Source organism: Danio rerio, chromosome 21, assembly GCF_049306965.1.
Source record: "Danio rerio strain Tuebingen ecotype United States chromosome 21, GRCz12tu, whole genome shotgun sequence".
NCBI classification, from domain to species: Eukaryota; Metazoa; Chordata; class Actinopteri; order Cypriniformes; family Danionidae; genus Danio; species Danio rerio.
The window spans coordinates 5,480,602-5,499,592 of record NC_133196.1 but is presented as its reverse complement, the minus strand read 5'-3'; the positions used below and the strand labels follow the sequence as shown (position 1 = coordinate 5,499,592).

Sequence of the window (18,991 nt, the reverse complement as noted above, 5' to 3'; positions counted from 1 at the left end):
CAAGAAAATTACTAAATGTACACTGCAAAAATGCTTTCCCAGATTTTTTTGTCTTGTTTCTAGTCCAAATATCTAGAAATTCTTTAATCAAGAAGAATTTTCTTGACAAGCAAAACATATTGTCTTGTTTTAAGAAATATTATGCTAAAATTAAGTGAGTTTTTCCCTAAAACAAGCAAAATAATCTGCCAATGGGTTGAGAAATAATCTTGTCAAAGGGAAAAATAGGATCATTTTGCTTAACCCATGGGCAGATTATTTTGCTTGATTTAAGGAAAAACTCACTTAATATTGGCATATTATTTCTAAAAACAAGACAATATGTTTTGCTTGTCTAGAAAATTCTTCTTGATTTAAGAATTTTTAGATATTTGGACTAGAAAGAAGACAAAAAGTCCAAGTAAAGAAAGCATTTTTTTTTGCAGTGTAGGCTTAGAACTTTTGGGGAAAAAAGTCAGAATTCTGAAATGTTAACTCCCAAATGCTAAAATACCGTCAAATTTCTGAGAAGTAAGCTTATAATTTTACAGTTTTATAATTTACAAATTTGTTTGATAAATGCAGAATTTGCAGTGAGGAAAATTCAGAAATAAAATATGTAAGCTTTAAAAAAAAAAAGTTTTTTTAAAGTAAATTTTAAGATTACAGCTAAAAATTGTCCTTTTTTTTTTTACTTTTGATAGCCAGAATTTGTGGGAAAATTGCAAAATGTAAACTGTCTGAGGAACATCAGATTTGCAAGATGTAAACAGAATTTAGAGGAACAAATATCAGATTTACAAGATGTTTACAGAACTTCAGAGGAATGAAATTTCAAGTTGCAAGATTGAAAAATCTGAATTTTGCTGAAATAAAAGTGTGAACATGTGAACTCTGACTTTTGAGGCCAAAATGTCAGAAATGCATGAAAAAATATATAAACTTTCAATTGTGATTTTAAAAAAATGACAATTTTATATATTTCTGTATGTTAATCAGATAAACAAAAGGAGAACGACCGGTTGAGGGAGACTTTAGCCAGACGAACCGCTAAACTGGAGATGAGCAGAAATGAATGTGAAACACTGAAACAAGAGCGATTGCAACTACAGGACAACCTGTACAGGTACCACACACACACATCATACAGTACATTCATCTACAGTAAAGTGTGTTTCCTATTAAAAAGATCAGCCGCATGTCACACACAGTGATCCAGTGTCATGTAATGTGTGTGTTTATCTATCATGTGTCAGAGAGCCGGTGTAATGAGTTGTTTTAATTATTGCAATTATTTGTAATCCAGGCCGGAGGTAAATATGGCAATTTGGTAATGAGAGGGTTATATTACACACACACACACACACACACACACACACACACACACACACACAGTCATTATGTGGACTTTGCATTTTTAAGTTGTTGAACAGCACAACTCAAGTTGTTTGTTACACCACATTAGCATTCATCAATGAGATCTGCAACCAGTAACCAATTAGTATTTTAGCAGTTTTACATTTTAGAAACAACATAGTTTGTTAATGCCGTAATCGCTACGTGTGATTTATTATTGTGTATTGATAATGACTAAAAACACGTTGAATGACAGTAAAATGTAGCAATTTTACCAAATAAATGCATCAATAAGATCCACTGATTTATATACAGGGCTTGACATTAACACCCGCCAAATGCAGGTAGATTTCAGCTCTAGCGGGTTAGACAGTCACCTCCACTAGCCACTTTGACTGTTTGAAAACAATTTTTAAGTTGAAGTTTTCTTAAAAGCAGAGTTCGCCAATAAGGATGACCCAATATGCGTGCAAATGCGTTCTTAGAATCGAGAAGCTGCACGACTGACAAAACTAAGTGTTCACTCTAACAAAAGAAAGCAGGTGAATGCAGAATAAGAGGATAATCACTTGCGCTAACGGCTGATGTGATGCGCAACTGTTTAAAAAAGCGTGCGCGCTACCGTTTCCTTGCGTGAAGCAACCTCATCTAGGAACACAACTGGTGGGATAGGTTCTCCTTCAAATAGACTAGACAAAAAAGTTATGCTAATGCACCCAGTCTTGCAGCTTGTAAGAGCTCCAGATTTGTCTTTTTGTTAGCAGCACCAGTTGCTTTCGCTTTAATAATCTCTTCAAACAATGGTTAATGGGCCTAACCTTAACCATGTGGGTGTGATCATCCTTTTATTATCACACGGTATGTTTTTCACTTGCTTTTTTTGCCCACAGTTTATTTTTGTTAATATGGTTTGGTTTAAAAATTTTTTTTTACAATAACATTGCTTTAATGGTAATAACTCCACATTTATGTGTAGTTAACTGGTGATCTGGAACCTTCAGCCAGGACCCATTACTGTGCATATTTTAGATACATGACGATAATTATTTTTTAAAGGTCTATTTATTTATTTATTTACTTATTTTTAAGAAATGTTTTGTTAAATTAAAAGTATAGTGTACAGCAGGGGTGTTGCTAGACATAAAGCTCTACTGGGGCACACCTCCCCCTCCAAAAAAAAAAAACCACACACAGGCTAGCCTACTATAGGATCCTATCCCAATGTCTCCCGGACTATTGGACATTACAAAAATTTTGCTTTGGTATATAATGAGCTTTAAGACCTATGTTATGTAAGTCTCCACCCCAAATGCAACCTATTCTATTGCCTAATATAACTTATAAGCATATATATATTTATATATATTAGGGGTGTCACGATTTCGATTTTTAATCGAAATCGATCGAAATTTATGCTCAATTTTGATTATCGAATCAAAAAATAGAATCGTCGATGCTGCCACGCCCCCAAGTCACGTCAGCTTGGCTTGCCAAGCAGGCAAAATAACAGGCTTGTTGAAGAGCTTGTTAAACTGCAGAAGCAGGAGACCCGTCGACAGAACTTAAACCCTCTCCTCTTTCAATGAAGTCGCCGGTGTGTAAGCATTTTGAATTTCCAATGAGTTATGTTGACAACGTTCGTGTTGTCGATGAAAAAAAAAACACAGTTTTGCAAGCTCTGCTCTGTACGTATTACGTACGGTTCGTCCGATAGACAACACCGGCATCGCGATCCTCCGCCCGCCCCCGTTGCAAATCCGCTCACGAAAAGTACACACTCAGGCCCTGTTTACACTGTCTTTGTTTTTAAATGGCATTTTAGAACGACAACGATTTGACATCCACAGTGGCGTGTAGCATTTCTGAGCAGCCCTCCTTCCTCTCTACCTCTGAAAATGCACATCACGTGACCACACAGACACACACACAGCCATGCGCTCGAGACAGCAGGTCCAGGCAGTCAGAGGATCAGTAGACTGCTTCAATCTTTCACTCACTTGTAATTAGTCATTTTAGCAAACACCTCAGATACTGTTGGCTGGTTCCTGTTGGTTGTGCATCTTTTTTACTGACGCCATTATAACGACACAGATCACTGCCTATTCACGAGTCCCGCAGAAAAAAGTGATTGACAGGTGGTAATTATGTGTGTATCTTGCCTTTATTCATTTACTGTATGATTTGTTTATGGGTAAAACAAAGACCATGCAGGTCAGGTAGTTTAAACGGTAGGCTACAAATAATTAATTTGTCATTAATTAATTAATTATTCATAATCGAAAATCGAATCGTGACTTCAGAATCGAAAATGTATTCGAATCGAGGATTTGGATGATCGTGACACCCTTAATATATATATATACATACACAGGGCCGGCGTGTCCATAGAGGCGACCTAGTCAGGCACCTAGGGCGGCAGAATAGAGTGGGTGGTGTCCCCGACACTACCCTCACCACCCACACCCTCAGTTATATCCGCGTCTAGGGCGATGGAATAGAGAGGACGGTGTCTCCGATAACTCCCTCAATATATATATATTGAGGGAGTTATCGTGGACGCCGATTTTTTTTGTTTTTAAATCTAAAACGAAAATCAAAAAATGGCTCGTTTTTCAATATCTGTTTCTAAAATGAATATCCAGTGACCAAAAGACACACTGACCTCACAGATACAGTTAGTGATTAAACTATAATGCAGTACACATCTGAATAATGTGGTGGTGGTAGGTCATTTATAAATAAAGTTGGCATTCTGTTTGATTCAGTTGTCGATGCAATAATTCCTCTAGATGATTGAGTGATTCTGGTGCTAAAGCAGCAAATCATCTGACCAATTTGTAGAATCTATTGTTAATGTATTAAGCATTTTGATTCATTCAGAGTCAGTTTGTCAATACAGTAATAATTCTGACTGATTTAATTGAGCGAATCAGTTATATGAGATTCACATGTTCACATTTTGCATGCAGACAGAAGCCTTGATTTAGGTGTGTGCGTGCGTGTTTTAGGTTGCAGTGTGAGAACAGTCATCAGAGGCAGCAGTTGAGTGACACTCAGCAGCTCCTGCAGTCTGTGCGTGTGGAGCTGCAAGTACACGAGCACATGAAGAGCACACACACTCAGTCAGGTATGTTCACACACACGCATTGGTTTTTGATGTGTTATGGGGTCTTTCCTTAGATGTAATAATTTTTATACTGCACATACCATATATTCTGTCATCTTTCTTAAACCAACCCTCACAGAACAAAACGTTTTGCAGTCTTACATGTTGTATTTGATTTATTATTAACTTAATCAGCTCAATTATTTATGACCCACTTGCTTCATGGAGATCCAAACAATTTGGCCACACAGTCCAAAATAGCTGGTATTGCTATACTTGTAAGGACATTTGGTCCAGGACCACACATACACGGGGTGTCTGAAGCACACTGATTTGAGATGGTGTGTGTGTGTGTGTGCAGGTGAGGGCCGCAGCTCCAGCTCTGCAGGCGGTTCAGCAGTGGATATGAGTGAGCTGTTGGCTGAGATCAGACAGCTGCGGGTTCAGCTGGAGAGAAGCATCCAGATCAACAGCACACTCAGACAGAGACTCGAACAGCAGCTGCTGAGCCGCCGCACAGACCCCAAATCAACCATCAACATCAACTACCTGCTCAGCAAGACAGGTACACACACACACACAAACACACACACACACACACACACCCTCAGACAGACTCTCACACACACTCAGACACATACACAGTGCAGTTTCATGCTGAAGCCACAGATTGAGGTTTCAGAATTTTAGATCTTTTAAGAAATGACTAAACATCTATCTATCTATCTATCTATCTATCTATCTATCTATCTATCTATCTATCTATCTATCTATCTATCTATCTATTTGTCTATCTATCTATCTGTCTATCTGTCTGTCTGTCTGTCTGTCCCTCTATCTGTCCATCTGTCTGTCAGTGTATCTATCTATCTGTCTATCTGTCCGTCTATCTGTCTCTCTTTCTGTCTGTGTCTATCTATTCGTCTATCTGTCTTTTTGTCTGTCTGTTTATCTATCTATCTGTCTGTCTGTCTGTCTGTCTGTCTGTCTGTCTATCTTTTTCTTTCTGTTTTGTCTTATTGCTTTTAATCTTTTTTTCATTCTGTCATTTATTCTCATTTTGTTTTTGTTTCTATTTTGTTTCATTCTTTTGGTCTGTCTTTTATCCCATATGCTGTATTTTTATTTCTTTCTGTTTTATATATCTTTCTTTCTGTTCTCTTTTATTGCTTCTCTTTCAATCCTTTCTCCATTCTGTCATTCAATCTTATTTTGTTTTGTTTCTATTTTGGTTCATTGTTTTTGTTTATTTTTTATTTTGTTTTTGTTTTTTTGTCTTTTATAAAAAAATATTAATCTATTTTGTTCTTTCTGTATTTTTATTGCTTCTCTTTGATTTTTTTATATTTTGTCTTTCATTCTGTTTTTGTTCTATTTTTATTTTGGTTCATTCTTTTAGTTTTGTTTATTTTTTATTTTGTTCTTTTAATCTTTTATCCCATGCATTGATCTTTTGGTTTATTTAATTTAATAATTTTTTGTTTATTGTTTTTTGATTTGGTTGTTGATCTTTCTTTTGTTCTTTTTGTTTATCTTTTTCATTGATCTTTTATTCTGGTCTTTAATTTTTCTTTTTTTCTTGTTCATTTTGGTAATATCTCTATCTCTCTCTCTCCCTGTCAGATGAAGCAGTTAAATCAGATGTTCTCCACTTACAGACAGATGTGTCCAGTGCTGAACGTGGTACATATATTTTGTCTTTTTCTGTTTTTGTAAGTTTAAATCATCAGTTTATGAACAGATTTTAATAAAGAAAATAGGCAATGTCTCACAGGGTCATATTTCACCAGTAAATGAAATGAAAGAAATAGGAAATTATATTTTGGATTGAGAAAATGAGTTCATTTATTCTAGATTAAATTGAAGAAAGCATGCTGAATTATTGTCAGTAGAATGTATTAAAATGATCACTTTTGGAAATAAAAGTCAATGTAAAATTTTAATGTGTTTAGACGGTGGCAGTTCAGCAGACTCTGGGTCCAACGCTCCCTCTCGGCTGGTTCCGGGTCACCGGCTGTGGGCAGACAGACGTGGACGACATGTTCTGGGGCTGATAGAGGACTATAACGCCCTGCGCAAACAGATCACTGAAGCCAAGAGACTTACTGCAGACCTGGAGACACAGATCCATGACTGCGGCAGGGTGAGCACACAAACATACGATATGTTCACATAGACAGAAACACACATCATAGACACTCACATACATACATTGCGATAACTCAGACACAGGAATGACTCCATGTTTTGTGTGTGTCAGAGTGTGGATCAGCTAAAAAGTGTTTCTGGAGGTGTGAACACCATGCAGCAGGTTCTGGAAGAGGCCGCACGACTCCTCAAACTGCTCTGGAGAGTCTCTGTGCCTTCAGGAGACACACACTCACAGCAGGTAACACACACAATCAATAAATCAGAAACATCTTTATTGTCATGTTTATTTCCACGTACAAGGAATTTCCACAGTGCAGCAGAATGACTGACAGGAAAAACACTGAAAATAAAGGAATTTTAAAAATACAATGTAAATAGGGAATTAAAATATACAAATTTGATATTTACAGTTGAAACCATAAGTTTACATACACTCTAAAAAAGTAACATGACCATTTTTTAAAAGATGTCTGCTTGTAAATCATACTAAACATTTACTATTTTTGGTCCGTTAGGATTACCTAAATGATTTACATTTGCTAAATGCCAGAATAATGAGAGAATTTATTTATTTATTTATTTATTTATTTTTTTCCATTAGTTTCTAGACTGTCAAAACATAAATTCTACATAAATTTCCTTGGTAAATAAATTTCAGCTTTGCTTTTAAACAGTATAACTTTGGTCAAATGTTTTGGGTGTCCTTCCACAAGCTTCTCACAATAGTTTGAAGGAATTTTGGCCCATTCCTCCTGACAGAACTGGTGTAACTGAGTCAGATTTGTTGGCTGTCTTGCTCGCACAAACTTTTTCAACTCTGCCCACAAATTTTCTATAGGCTTGAGATCAGGGCTTTGTGATGGCCACTCTAAAACATTCACTCTGTTGTGCTTGAAACACATTTGAACTAATTTGGCAGTATGCGTAGGGTCATGGTCTGTTTGGAAGACCCATTTGTGGCCAAGTTTTAATTTCCTGGCTGATGTCTTGAGATGTTGCTTCAGTATTTCTACATAATGTTCTTTCCTCATGATGCCATCTATGCTGTGAAATGGACCAGTCCCTCCTGCAGCAAAACAGCCCCACAACATGATGCTGCCGCCCTCATACTTCACAGTTGGGATGGTGTTCCTAGGCTTGTGCGCTTTCCCCTTTGTCCTCCAAATGTAACACTGGTCATTATGGCCAAACAGTTCAATCTTAGCTCCATCAGCCCACAGGACATGTCTCCAAAAATCTTTCTCCTAGTGTAATTTAGCAAATTGTAATCTGGCTTTTTTGTTGATTCTGGCTTGTTGATTTTCCCATGTTGTCACACAAGGAAGTGTGTTTGAGGTTTTTCTTAAATACTGTTCCACAGTTGTGCCTCCAATTAACTCAAATGTTGTCAATTAGCCAATCAGAAACTTCCAAAACCTTGACACCATCATCTGAGCTTTTTCAGAGGCAGAATAATCTTATTCTATGTAATCTTGACATTCAAGAAAAGTTATAACAATTTCTCAAAAAACATCTCTCTCACTATTCTGCTATTAAGCATAACAGCATTAACAGAACTAATTTGATAATTCTAACTTACCTAAAAGAGAAAAATTTGTCACATTAACATCTGACTTTTTTTTAAATGGTTATGTGCCTTTTTATAGTGTATGTAAACTTCTGCTTTTAACTGTATGAACAGGTATAATAATATATGCATTACTGCGAACTGTCCCATACCACTTTTTAGCACAACAAAAAGGGTTACCAAAAGGCACCTGAATGCTATTGGTTTACAGAGATGCGTCACTGCAACAACCCAGAATGAAAACAAAGGAACCACCATGTTTTAAATACACAATCGCGACATTACGCCGTAATACTATATAGATATAATAACAAGCCATGGTCGAAGAGGAGATAAGCAGAAACTACCCTTGGCCCCGTAGTTCTTTTACAAGGCTGCCTAAGCGCGAGCAGTTTAGCTTTTTCGCTTGCCCTTGCCGAGTGTCTATATTTGATAATAACGAACTTCTTGATCTAATGATAATAGCGTGCGCATGATTATTGAAGTGCTTCTGACACCCAATCCTTTCAGAAACGGACAAAAGCAAGAGTGAAGCGCAAAAAAACAAAGGAGAGGCTGGAAAAAACAAAGGAGTAAATGATTCTTTCAGCAACCTAAAACATGAACAAACTGCCATGTAACTATCATCACCTTACGGACTATTATAAACTCTCAATAATGGAATGACTCTCTAACAGAGTTTACATGTGCTGGTGAAGATTACAGAGACAGATGAGGGGTTAGGACTGACTGTGAGCTTTAAACTGCGTGTTGTTTTTGAACCCAAATAAGAACTAAATGTCTGCTGTTTGTAGTTTTTCTGTAACATATCAGAGACTGTAAGGGTCTGTATGTGTTCACATATGTTGCATACAAAACTGCAGACATTACAGTAGGCTATTTCTCATTATTTTGTCATTGATCTGCAGTTATAATCAAATCATATTGGTAGTAAGGTTAGTAATGAACATTTTTACACAAGTATTTGTGTATAAAGCGTCTGTTTGTGAGAAGTGCTTCTCATATGATATGAGCTGTACTGTATTTTCTCAAACGAGAATGACGACAACTGAAACTTTCTATCATACACCACGGCCACCAAAAGAATACCATTGGTACCCTTTAGGCAGTGGAAACACAAGTCTGATAAAGGTGACCTGTACTGTACCATGCTGTACCACTCAGTGGAATTGGGCCAAAAGGATCTCCAAAAAGTGGCACCGTACAATTCGCTTCTAGGTATCTTTTGACAGTGGAAATCTCCATAAAAGTGTACCCTACCGTACCACTCAGTGGAAACGAGCTATGAATCCATTGTGAAGTTCTTGGGAACAGTCTTCTTGAGATAAAACTCTAACTAAAGCTGCCCGGTATTGGACAATCTGACGTTGCAATATTAAGTGTAAATATATTTTGATATGAATAATTTCTCCAGATTACTTGAATCCATTCGTTTAGATCTGCAGATATTGCATCTGCATAAAATGTTATAAATAACAAGCACATTTTATTTAAATAGAGCACAGATTAAAGTGAAATAAACAGTGCTTTATGGTTTTCTATGGTGTCCAACAGTATTCAGGTTTAGAAATTTAACAATCAAAAACAAAATAACAGGGTCTTCATTGTATTAATAATTGAATGATGAAACCGTATATTGCGCAGCTCTGATACAATCAGCACACACACAGTGTATAATCCAGTGGTTTTATGTGAGGATTAAAATCTGTGACTTTTCTCTTTGTGTGTGTTCAGGACGATATGTTGCAGAGTGAGATCAGTCGTCTGAAGAGTCGTCTGTCTCAGCAGGAGCGCATGTTAAGCGGAGCCGTCAAACGCCTGAGATCTACCAATCAGCTTAAAGAGGGCATGGAGAGAGTCATCATTGACCAACGTAAGAAATACACACACACACACACACACACACACAAAGGTTATTTCACTAAACTAAAATGCTATCAAAATAAAAACAAAAGACAAACTATAATAATATTGACACACACACACGTACATGTAACTGATGAGTGTGTGTCTCCTGCAGTGTCTCTGACCCATGGCGTGCTGAAGAGAGCCAGAGGAAACCTGGAGGTGTGTGTTCTGCTTGTCATATTTTTATTTTCTGTGTGCATCATAATGATGATGATGATCGGAAATATGGAGCAGCACAAATGTCTCGACAGACACTGATCATACCAATCATTTTCAGTCATCATGTAAGAATGATTTCTTCTGATTGCTTGAGTCACGTTTAAAGCTGTTGTTTCTCTGGCTCAGTACTGATAGCCAAGCAACAGTTTTATTTAGTGAAAACTTGCTACGTGACTAGAAAACATGTTGTGTGTTTGACGGCACTTATAAATTCACTGTTAACCAGGCCATTTTTATAAAAAAAATACAATTAGAAAAGTAATATTACTTTGCAATATTGTTTTTGGTGTAATAAATGTAGTCTTGTGTATTGTCTAGTGTTGCCAGCTTAGTAACTTTTCAGACACCCTCAGCGACAAATTTTCAAAAAAGCGATTATCGACTTTTTTGGTGTTGCTGGAGATTTTTATAGACTCTCATGAGTCCGTACTGTAGCGTTCCTACTCTTGTCAATGAGCTGCAGGTGATGCCGTCAGCCTCAGAGCACTCACAAGTGACTTTCAGCATGAGTGAGGAAAAAAGAAGCACATCAGATCAGAGAGAAGCAGTAATTCAATGCTATCATAAGTACAAGTTAGATTAGTTAGGGACCGAGCACCGAAACGGTGCGTAGGCCCTATTGGAATTGCTCTGTTTATTATTATTCTTCTTCTTCTTCTTCTTCTTCTTCCGCGGAATGAATCACGGTTTTGAGGGGCTAAACATGCCCGAAAACTCACGAAACTTTGCACACGCCTCAGAAGTGGCGAAAATTTACGTTTGTTAAGGGCTTCGGAAGTGGGCGTGGCAAAATGACTCGACAGCGCCACCTAGAAAAATTAAACGGACGAGCCCCCGATCCACAAATCACGCACATGCACGAAAATTGGCACACACCTCAAACACACCAAAACATACGAAAAAGTCTCTTGGAGCCATATCTCAAACCCAACAGGAAGTCGGATATTTTTAACTTCCTGTGGCGAAAAAGTGGCGTTTTTGCCATTTCCAGGCGTTGTATTTTAACGAACTCCTCCTAGGGATTTTATCCGATCGACACCAAAATTGGGTTTTGTCATCTAAAGGCCTTGGCGATGTTAAATTGCGAAGCTTTAGAGTTTTCGTCGATGGGCGTGTCCGTGGCGGCCTCGCAAACTTTGCAATTCGCCACAAAACAGGAAGTCGTTATAACTCAGGCATGCATTATCCGATCTGCCTCAAAATTCACACGCTCGATAAGCGTCCTGACCTGAACACGTTTACATGCCAATATCCAGATACAGTTACAGCACCACCTGCTGGCCACAGGAAATGACATAATTTACTGAGTAATAAACTCCTCCCACAAATTTTATCGTATCAGCACCAAAATTAGGTGGTGTTATCTGAAAGCTCTAGCGATGATATATTGTGAAGATCTAGAGTTTTCGCAGAGGGGCGTGTCTGTGGTGGCATGACAAACCTCAACGCTTCGCCATGGAACAGGAAGTCCTTATAACTCAACCACACAATGTCCGATCTACCTGAAACTTCACATGATTGATAAAAGTCCTCTCCTGAACACATCTACATAACAATATTGAGTCAGTCATAGCGCCACCTGCTGGCAGAGGGTAGTTTGGCTTGTAACTCGGCCACACAATGTCCGATCTGCCTGAAACTTCACATGGTTGATGAAAGTCCTCTCCTGAGCACATCTACATGATAATATTGAGTCAAAGTCATAGCGCCACCTGCTGGCAGAAGGAAGTTTGGCTTGTAAGTCGGCCACACAATGTCAGATCTGCCTAAAATGTCACATGGTTGATGAAAGTCCTCTCCTGAGCACATCTACATAATAATATTGAGTCTTTAATAGCGCCACCTGCTGGCAGAATGTAGTTTGTCTTATAACACAATCTCCACACAATCTCTTATCTGCCTGAAACTTCACATGGTTGATAAAAGTCCACTCCTGAAGACATCCACATAACAATATTGAGTCAGTCATAACGCCACCTGCTGGCAGAAGGTAGTTTGGCTTATAACTCAGCCACACAATGTCCCATGTGCCTGAAACTTCACATGGTTGATTAAATTCCTCTCCTGAAGACATCTAAATGCCAATCTTGAGTCACAGTTATAGCGCCACCTGCTGACAGGAGGAAGTTTGGCATAAATCTGTGATTTTCTTAGTTTTTTTTTAAATATATTGGCTTATATTATTATTGTTCGCTGTTCTCTGTCATCGTAAGGTCACCGGGCGGCGGTGAGCCCGGGTGCGAGGTCCCTATCATCGCTGCTTGCAGCTTTAATTTGGTTTGGTTTTATATATATATATATATATAAATAAAATTATTTTTTTCAGAATTTTTATTTTTTATATTTCATGCAACATTTAAGACATGCCTCTAATTTTTCTTCTGAGGTAAATTTTATTTTTTAAGAATTTGCATGTTTTAGATTTCATTCATAAATAGTTTAGAGCTTGTCTTTATTTTAGAAAAAAATTAAGCAATAGGTTTTTGTTTTAGAATTTTCATATCTAAAATATTTTTTTCTGAAATAGATATTATTACTTTTTTTTAGAATTTTGCATTTGCATGTTTTAGATTTCATACAACTTGCTCTCAGAAAATTTTTTTGAAAAATTATTGTTAAATAAAAAAAAAAATTTCTGCAAAAATATTTGGAACAATATTACTTTTTAAATGTTCATTTTGATTTTAAACTTCACATTTAAATACCGCAAAACATACTTTAAAATAGATTTTATTATTTAGAATAAGATTTGCATGTTTTAGATTCAATACAACTTGTCAGAAATAGCTCTCAGAAAAAAAAAAAAAAAATTTATTAGTTGTGTAAAAAGTTACAAAAGAATATATATATATATATATATATATATATATATATATATATATATATATATATATATATATAACTTTTTTTTTTTTTTACATTCATTACAACCTTTAAATAACACCTCTAAAATAATTTTCTAAATGTCTTTGATTTTTTTTTTTACAGGATATACACTACCGGTCAAAAGTTGATGTTTTTTTTTTTTTGTTCATCAAGGTGGCATTTATTATATGTAAAAACTAATTTTTCAAATAATAACTGCTTTCTTATTGTAGATAAATTCAAATGATATAATTATTAATGGCAGGAATAATAATACTATAAATAATAATAATTTCTATTAGAAGGATTTCTGACTGATCATGTGACTCTGAGGACTGAAATAATGAATCTGAAAATTCATCATTAAAATCACTGGAATAAATGATTCAATTAAATTATGATCTACTTTTGAAGTTGTTTTATAGAGCAATATCATTTCACAGTTTGTTCTGTATTTCTGATGAATTAAATGCAGCCTTGGTGAGCAGGAGAAGCTTATTTTAAAACATTTAAAAATCATCCTGACCCCAAACGTTTGACCAGTAGTGTATCTCAGAGAAAAATTATTTAGCAATTTTTTTCTTAAAGCTCTATAAATTGTAAAAAAAATAAATAAATGCAGATTTAAAAAAATATATATTTCAAAAAAGATTTTTTTTAATGTTATAATTTTTTATTTATTTATTTATTTATTTATTTTTACATTCCTTAACACCTCTAAAATAATTGTTCACAAAAGTTTCTGAATGTGTTTATTTCACTTAACAGGATCTGTGTTTATGATTTGATCTCTTTAATCCTCCTCTGGTCATCATGATATTAACGCTGCGTCTGCTCTCCTTTATTTCACCTGTATTTCAGTCTAACTATCTGAATGTTTTTGGGCTGAAGGGTCTGCAGGTGGAAGGTTAGTTTAATGAACGTGTGTGTGTGTGTGTGTGTGTGTGTGTGTGTGTGCGCAGATTTCTCTCTTTGCATGACACAATCACTGCATGCTCACTCTGCATCTTTTGTGTCTGCTTGCAGTTGTTTCAGATCTGGTTGTCGCTCCTCTTTCAGGCTTGTGTGGATTTTTGAATGATCATTTGACCCTTTTCTTTATCTTTCATCTTTGTATCCGTTCTTAGGACGTCCCACTGAATGTCCAGTAACCAATCAGAAGTTGAAGGTTGTGGCCAGTACCGGCAGAAGTTCCGCCTGCAGTGAAAACTCCTCCCACTGCAGCTGTTAAGTGGTTATGAATATTCATGAGATAATCATAATGATGACCTCGCCTTTTAATGATCATTTTTAATTTATTCAGTGTTTGAGGTACGCTGATGTCCTTCAGAGGTATTTGCACATTTACAGTAATCATTGAGCCGCTGTCAAAGGGAAAGCTTCTGTTTTTATGCTGTAAATAGTTTGAGTTTTTACTGTTTTCTCTCAGTGGTTTTGGACAGGTACTCTTTGTTATCCTGATGTAAATTATTGCTTTGTGTACATTACTGATGTAAAAGATGCTGTTTTGAGTAAACTAAACCCTCGTGAGACTGTTGTGTCTCTGTTTTTATATCAAACCACTGGGATTGTAATCAAGTTTTCTCATAACGAACGATTCATAAGCTGCATCCCAAATGGTACACTATACACTTACACACTCAACAGCAGAGTTTATGTACAGCTGAAGTCAGAATTATGAGCTTCCTGTAATTGAATATTTCCTAAATGAGGTTTAACAGAGCAAGCGAATTTTCACAGTATGTCTGATCATATTTTTTCTTTTGTAGAAATTCTGTTTTATTTCGGCTAGAATAAAAACAGTTATTAATTTTTCAAACACCATTTTAGGGACAAAATGTATTAGCCCCTTTAAGCTATATTTTGTTTGATAGTTTACAGAATAAACTATCTGTATACAATAACTTGCCTAATTCCCCTAATCTGCCTGGTTAACCTAATTAACCTAGTTAAGCCTTTAAATGTCACTTTAAGCTGTATAGAAGTGTCTAGAAGAATATCTAGTCAAATATTATGTACTGTCATCATGGCAAAGATAAAATAAATCAGTTATTAAAACTATTATGATTAGAAATGTTGAAAAGAAAAATCTTCCCTCTGGTAAACAAAATATTGGGGAAAGAATAAACGGGGGGCTAATAATGCTGACTTCACCTGTATGTAGTGTCGTCCCAAATGAAACACTTTATTTTTTTTTACTAATCGGAAACACAAACCGTTTTCCTGATGACGTTTGCCGGAAATAACTGACCAAACTACCCAATAATACCTGCTGTGAGTATAACCACATTCACCATCGGGAGGGGCTATAATCACTCTAGTAGGAGAATTTTGCTTTCACCATCCAAAGTAAATAGTTATCCAACATCAGTGCCCGAAAGCTCTGCTACATGAGCAAAGCTGCGATCGTTGAGTCTGTGAAGTGTTGAACTATACACACTAGGTGTGTCCCAAATGGCATACTTATGTACTTTTCTACGCCATTTTGTAGAATAAGTAGTTTGTTCACACTGAAAACTCTAAACAGAATAAGTGCACTTTAATTACCCGGAGGTTGCACTCATTCAGCCGGTAAAATGAAGTGTGTAACACTCAACAGCCGCAGCATTGCTCATGTAGTGGAAGGGGCGGAGCTTTCAGGCGCTGATGTTGGATTATTTATGTTGGATGGTGAAAGCAAAATTCTCCTACTAGAGTGATTATAGCTCATTCACATAAAACTATTTTGCTCTTTCAGAATATTTCATTTAACTACATTCATGAGATTTATGAATTAATCTCAACATTACTAAAGCAAAAGCTGTATTGTTAATGTATAAAATCAGCTCTCATTGATTTTCAACAGTTTATTGTGGTTATAAGACAAATATATGGCAACCGGGACATAAAAAGGTTTCTTACAAAACGTCTGTGGGAACTGATATACTGTACATGTAACTACAAAACCAGTTGAATGCGTGTTGACAGTTTTCATCATCGTCATGAGGAAATAAAGGGAAGGAACGGTTTAAATACAAAAGGCCCTTTATGCGCTCACTGTAAACTTTGGCACCACTGAACCGGCGTCCTCCAGTCTCTCTCAGATCTTTAACGCTGGACTTGTCTGACGAAGGCCTGCACCAGCTGGATGAACGGCTCCTGGCCCTCCGGCGTGACCTTGGACCCCGGTGTTGGTGGTTTGGTTTGTGGTGAAGGAAGCAAACCGCTGGCTGGAGACGAAGGAGAGCCACGGCGGAAAAACCGGAATAATGTTGACAACAGAGTACTCTAAAAGAGGAGAAAACAAAAGATGAGGAGATGAACTGGACTGAGCGGAAACAATATTAATACTGCAGGTGACCTTTATGCTGTGTTCACACCAGACGCGGAAGGCGCGGATAAATCGCGCTATTCGCGCATAAATAGCCGCGTGAACATTTGAGTTTACTCGCTTCATACAAGCGTCAAACCCCGCTTCATTCGCATGTCAAATTCACATCAGAACAGATGCGGATTCGCGTGATGGGCAAGGCTTCTGTCTGCCCGAAGACTCTAGCTTCATAGCTAAATGGCTAACATTTATTTTCTTCATAAAATCCCAGTGTTAATGTGCTTTATAAAGGCTGAAAAACAGCGTCGATACGTTTAGGGTCGTGTCCACTACATTCTTTCAGAGGTGCATCCAGCTCTGAGCTCATAAACTCCTCCAGAAACTGATCCTGGATGACGGAGGCTTTCAGCGGTGCTTCTGACTGAGCCAAGCCGAGTTTGATGAACTGTTGTCAGTGAAGGCTGGAGGATTTCTCCCTCGGAACACCGACAACAGGTTTTACGTCACAGTCACGCCCCCACAAGAGCAAGCTTCTGATTGGTTAACGTGGCGCGAAAGTACCCCTAAGTTCAGATTTTCAAAATCGAGAGATTTGCGCGAAACGCTCGTTAAGCGCATCAAACGCCCCGCAGGATGTCTATTCGCGCGTTTGCATTGACTTAACATGTAAATCACTCGCGCTTGACGCACGTTCCGCGTCTGGTGTGAATGCAGCATCAGAACAACAACAAAACCAACTCCAGAAGACATGCATTACTCACAATCATAGTCTCAATGAGACAAATAAATGATTAACATTGGTTTTGAATACAGATATAAATAAATCAATAAAGACTGATTCTGTAAATTGCAGAAATAACAAACTTGCTCTAAAACAAACAAAAAGAAAAGGTCAGTTTGGAGTGAAAATGATGAGAAACAGCGTTAACAATTTTACCCCAAAATCCAAATAACATTTGTCATGTTAAAAACATGAGCTGTGGAAATGCTTTATTCACATTTGATCAATATAATTGTAATATTTGTGTTTTGCTCTAAGCCAATGATGTTGCACAATCAGGGCATTCTATGTTCCAATAGACTGATTTCACGCGGCCGCCATTTTAAAAAGCGAAATCGAGTCTGCGGAAGGAAGAAACCCGGAAGTATCGTTGGGAGTTAACATTGGAACATTGTGTAGCTGGCTGTATATCTTATCAGCGAAGAGAAAGTGACATAAATGTATTATTCCACCGCCTTCCGAGTGACCCGAAGATCCGTTCTGAATGAATGGTGAAAATAAAAGGGATATCAGAGCTCAGTTTCAGCTAAGTTGAGGAAAACGGCACTAATTAGCTAACGTTTTCTTTCCCGAACACAAGTTTTAGATGCCATTTATCAAACTTGATTTACTGAACTGACTCTTTCACTATATTAGACTCGTCTTGATACTGACTTAAATGTTAACGGGAAATCAATGTTTTTTCTTTTAAGACACTGTTGATGGCTTAAAACAGCGCTGATTTGCCATTGTGTTCACGTGCTCAACAGAAATGACTGTGATTTGCCGAGAAGGTCATCAGTTCACCCTCCGCTGTTTATCAAGCACAAACACAGACGAGCTGAGCGATCTGCTTGATGACTCGACTGATCTTCACGACTGCTTCGTGCTCCAGTATCTGTGTTTGCACTGGGTGAAGAGCGGTAAACTGATGAGCACTGGTGAATACTATGGTAAATCAGCGATGTTTATAAACGCGCTTAAATGTTAGCAGGAAATGGACGTTTTTAAAACTTTAGTAGCTGGACAACACTATTACAGACAAAACGAGGGTGTGCTACAGACAACTGCAATGTTTCATTGCTCACCGGGTTACATAGGCTGAAGCAGGGAAACAGTGTTTAACTGGTGCCATGAACTGTAGCCTAGGAGGACACTTGAGCATATTACTCTTACAGATCGTGATGTTGTTTGATGCCTAATCTGCCTTTAATTGTTTAAATTAAACTGAACTGACTGATATTAAAGTGATGTTTACACCATTTCTGCATTTTGAAATCTCTGCAACAGCTGGAGGTTTATAGTCCACAGCATGTTGCTGCAAAGTTTATAGTGCTGGTGCTATACTTCCGGGTTTCTTCCCACCGTAGCTTCACTTTGGTTCTTTAAAATGTCGGCTGTGTGAAATAAGCGTATTGACTAGAACAAACGTCAGTCAAGTTAATTCATGAAGGCTAAGAACATAACAAAACAAGGAGGCGTGTGTGAGCTGCTGTAAGGGAGCGCTGTTTTCAACTGAAGCTGATATTAAAAACATTCACTGTTCAAAGTCTGCGTCTGGTCCAATATTCAACTTCCACAAGTTTTTCTCCTAAATGTACTTAAAGGATTTTTGAAAAGATTTTTTGTAAATAAGAGAAAAAACAAATCATTTTGGCGTAAATATTTAAAAAAGAAATAGTGTGAAAGTGAAGAGAAAGTAAGCATTTGGATTTCTGGGTGAAAATATTTGAAAAAGCTGATTTAGTAAGTTTTATATTCACATCCACA

The 18,991-nt window shown here is 37.1% G+C and overlaps 2 protein-coding genes across 47 annotated transcripts in view; one reads left to right on the top strand and one right to left on the bottom strand.

Moving 5' to 3' along the window:
• The window catches only part of cdk5rap2 (CDK5 regulatory subunit associated protein 2), an 87,707-nt gene extending 73,026 nt beyond the window's left edge, over positions 1-14,681 (top strand). For 24 of the 46 annotated variants that reach the window (XM_073934301.1, XM_073934300.1, XM_073934283.1 and 21 more), the window contains 10 exons: positions 979-1,105; positions 4,344-4,462; positions 4,803-5,006; positions 6,065-6,124; positions 6,394-6,584; positions 6,702-6,830; positions 9,894-10,032; positions 10,180-10,226; positions 14,013-14,058; positions 14,279-14,681. In XM_073934301.1, coding sequence (XP_073790402.1) covers positions 979-1,105; positions 4,344-4,462; positions 4,803-5,006; positions 6,065-6,124; positions 6,394-6,584; positions 6,702-6,830; positions 9,894-10,032; positions 10,180-10,226; positions 14,013-14,058; positions 14,279-14,382 — 1,166 coding nt within the window. In that variant the 3' untranslated portion in view covers positions 14,383-14,681. The remainder of the gene's footprint in view (positions 1-978; positions 1,106-4,343; positions 4,463-4,802; positions 5,007-6,064; positions 6,125-6,393; positions 6,585-6,701; positions 6,831-9,893; positions 10,033-10,179; positions 10,227-14,012; positions 14,059-14,278) is intronic. The other 22 variants (XR_012396473.1, NM_001430821.1, XM_073934315.1 and 19 more) reach the window with 1 other exon arrangement.
• Positions 14,682-15,982: 1,301 nt separating this feature from the next.
• The window catches only part of nup188 (nucleoporin 188), a 66,954-nt gene continuing 63,945 nt past the window's right edge, over positions 15,983-18,991 (bottom strand). Inside the window, exon 44 of the mRNA XM_001922983.6 lies at positions 15,983-16,418. Within this exon, the coding sequence (XP_001923018.1) occupies positions 16,239-16,418 (180 nt within the window). The 3' untranslated portion in view covers positions 15,983-16,238. The remainder of the gene's footprint in view (positions 16,419-18,991) is intronic.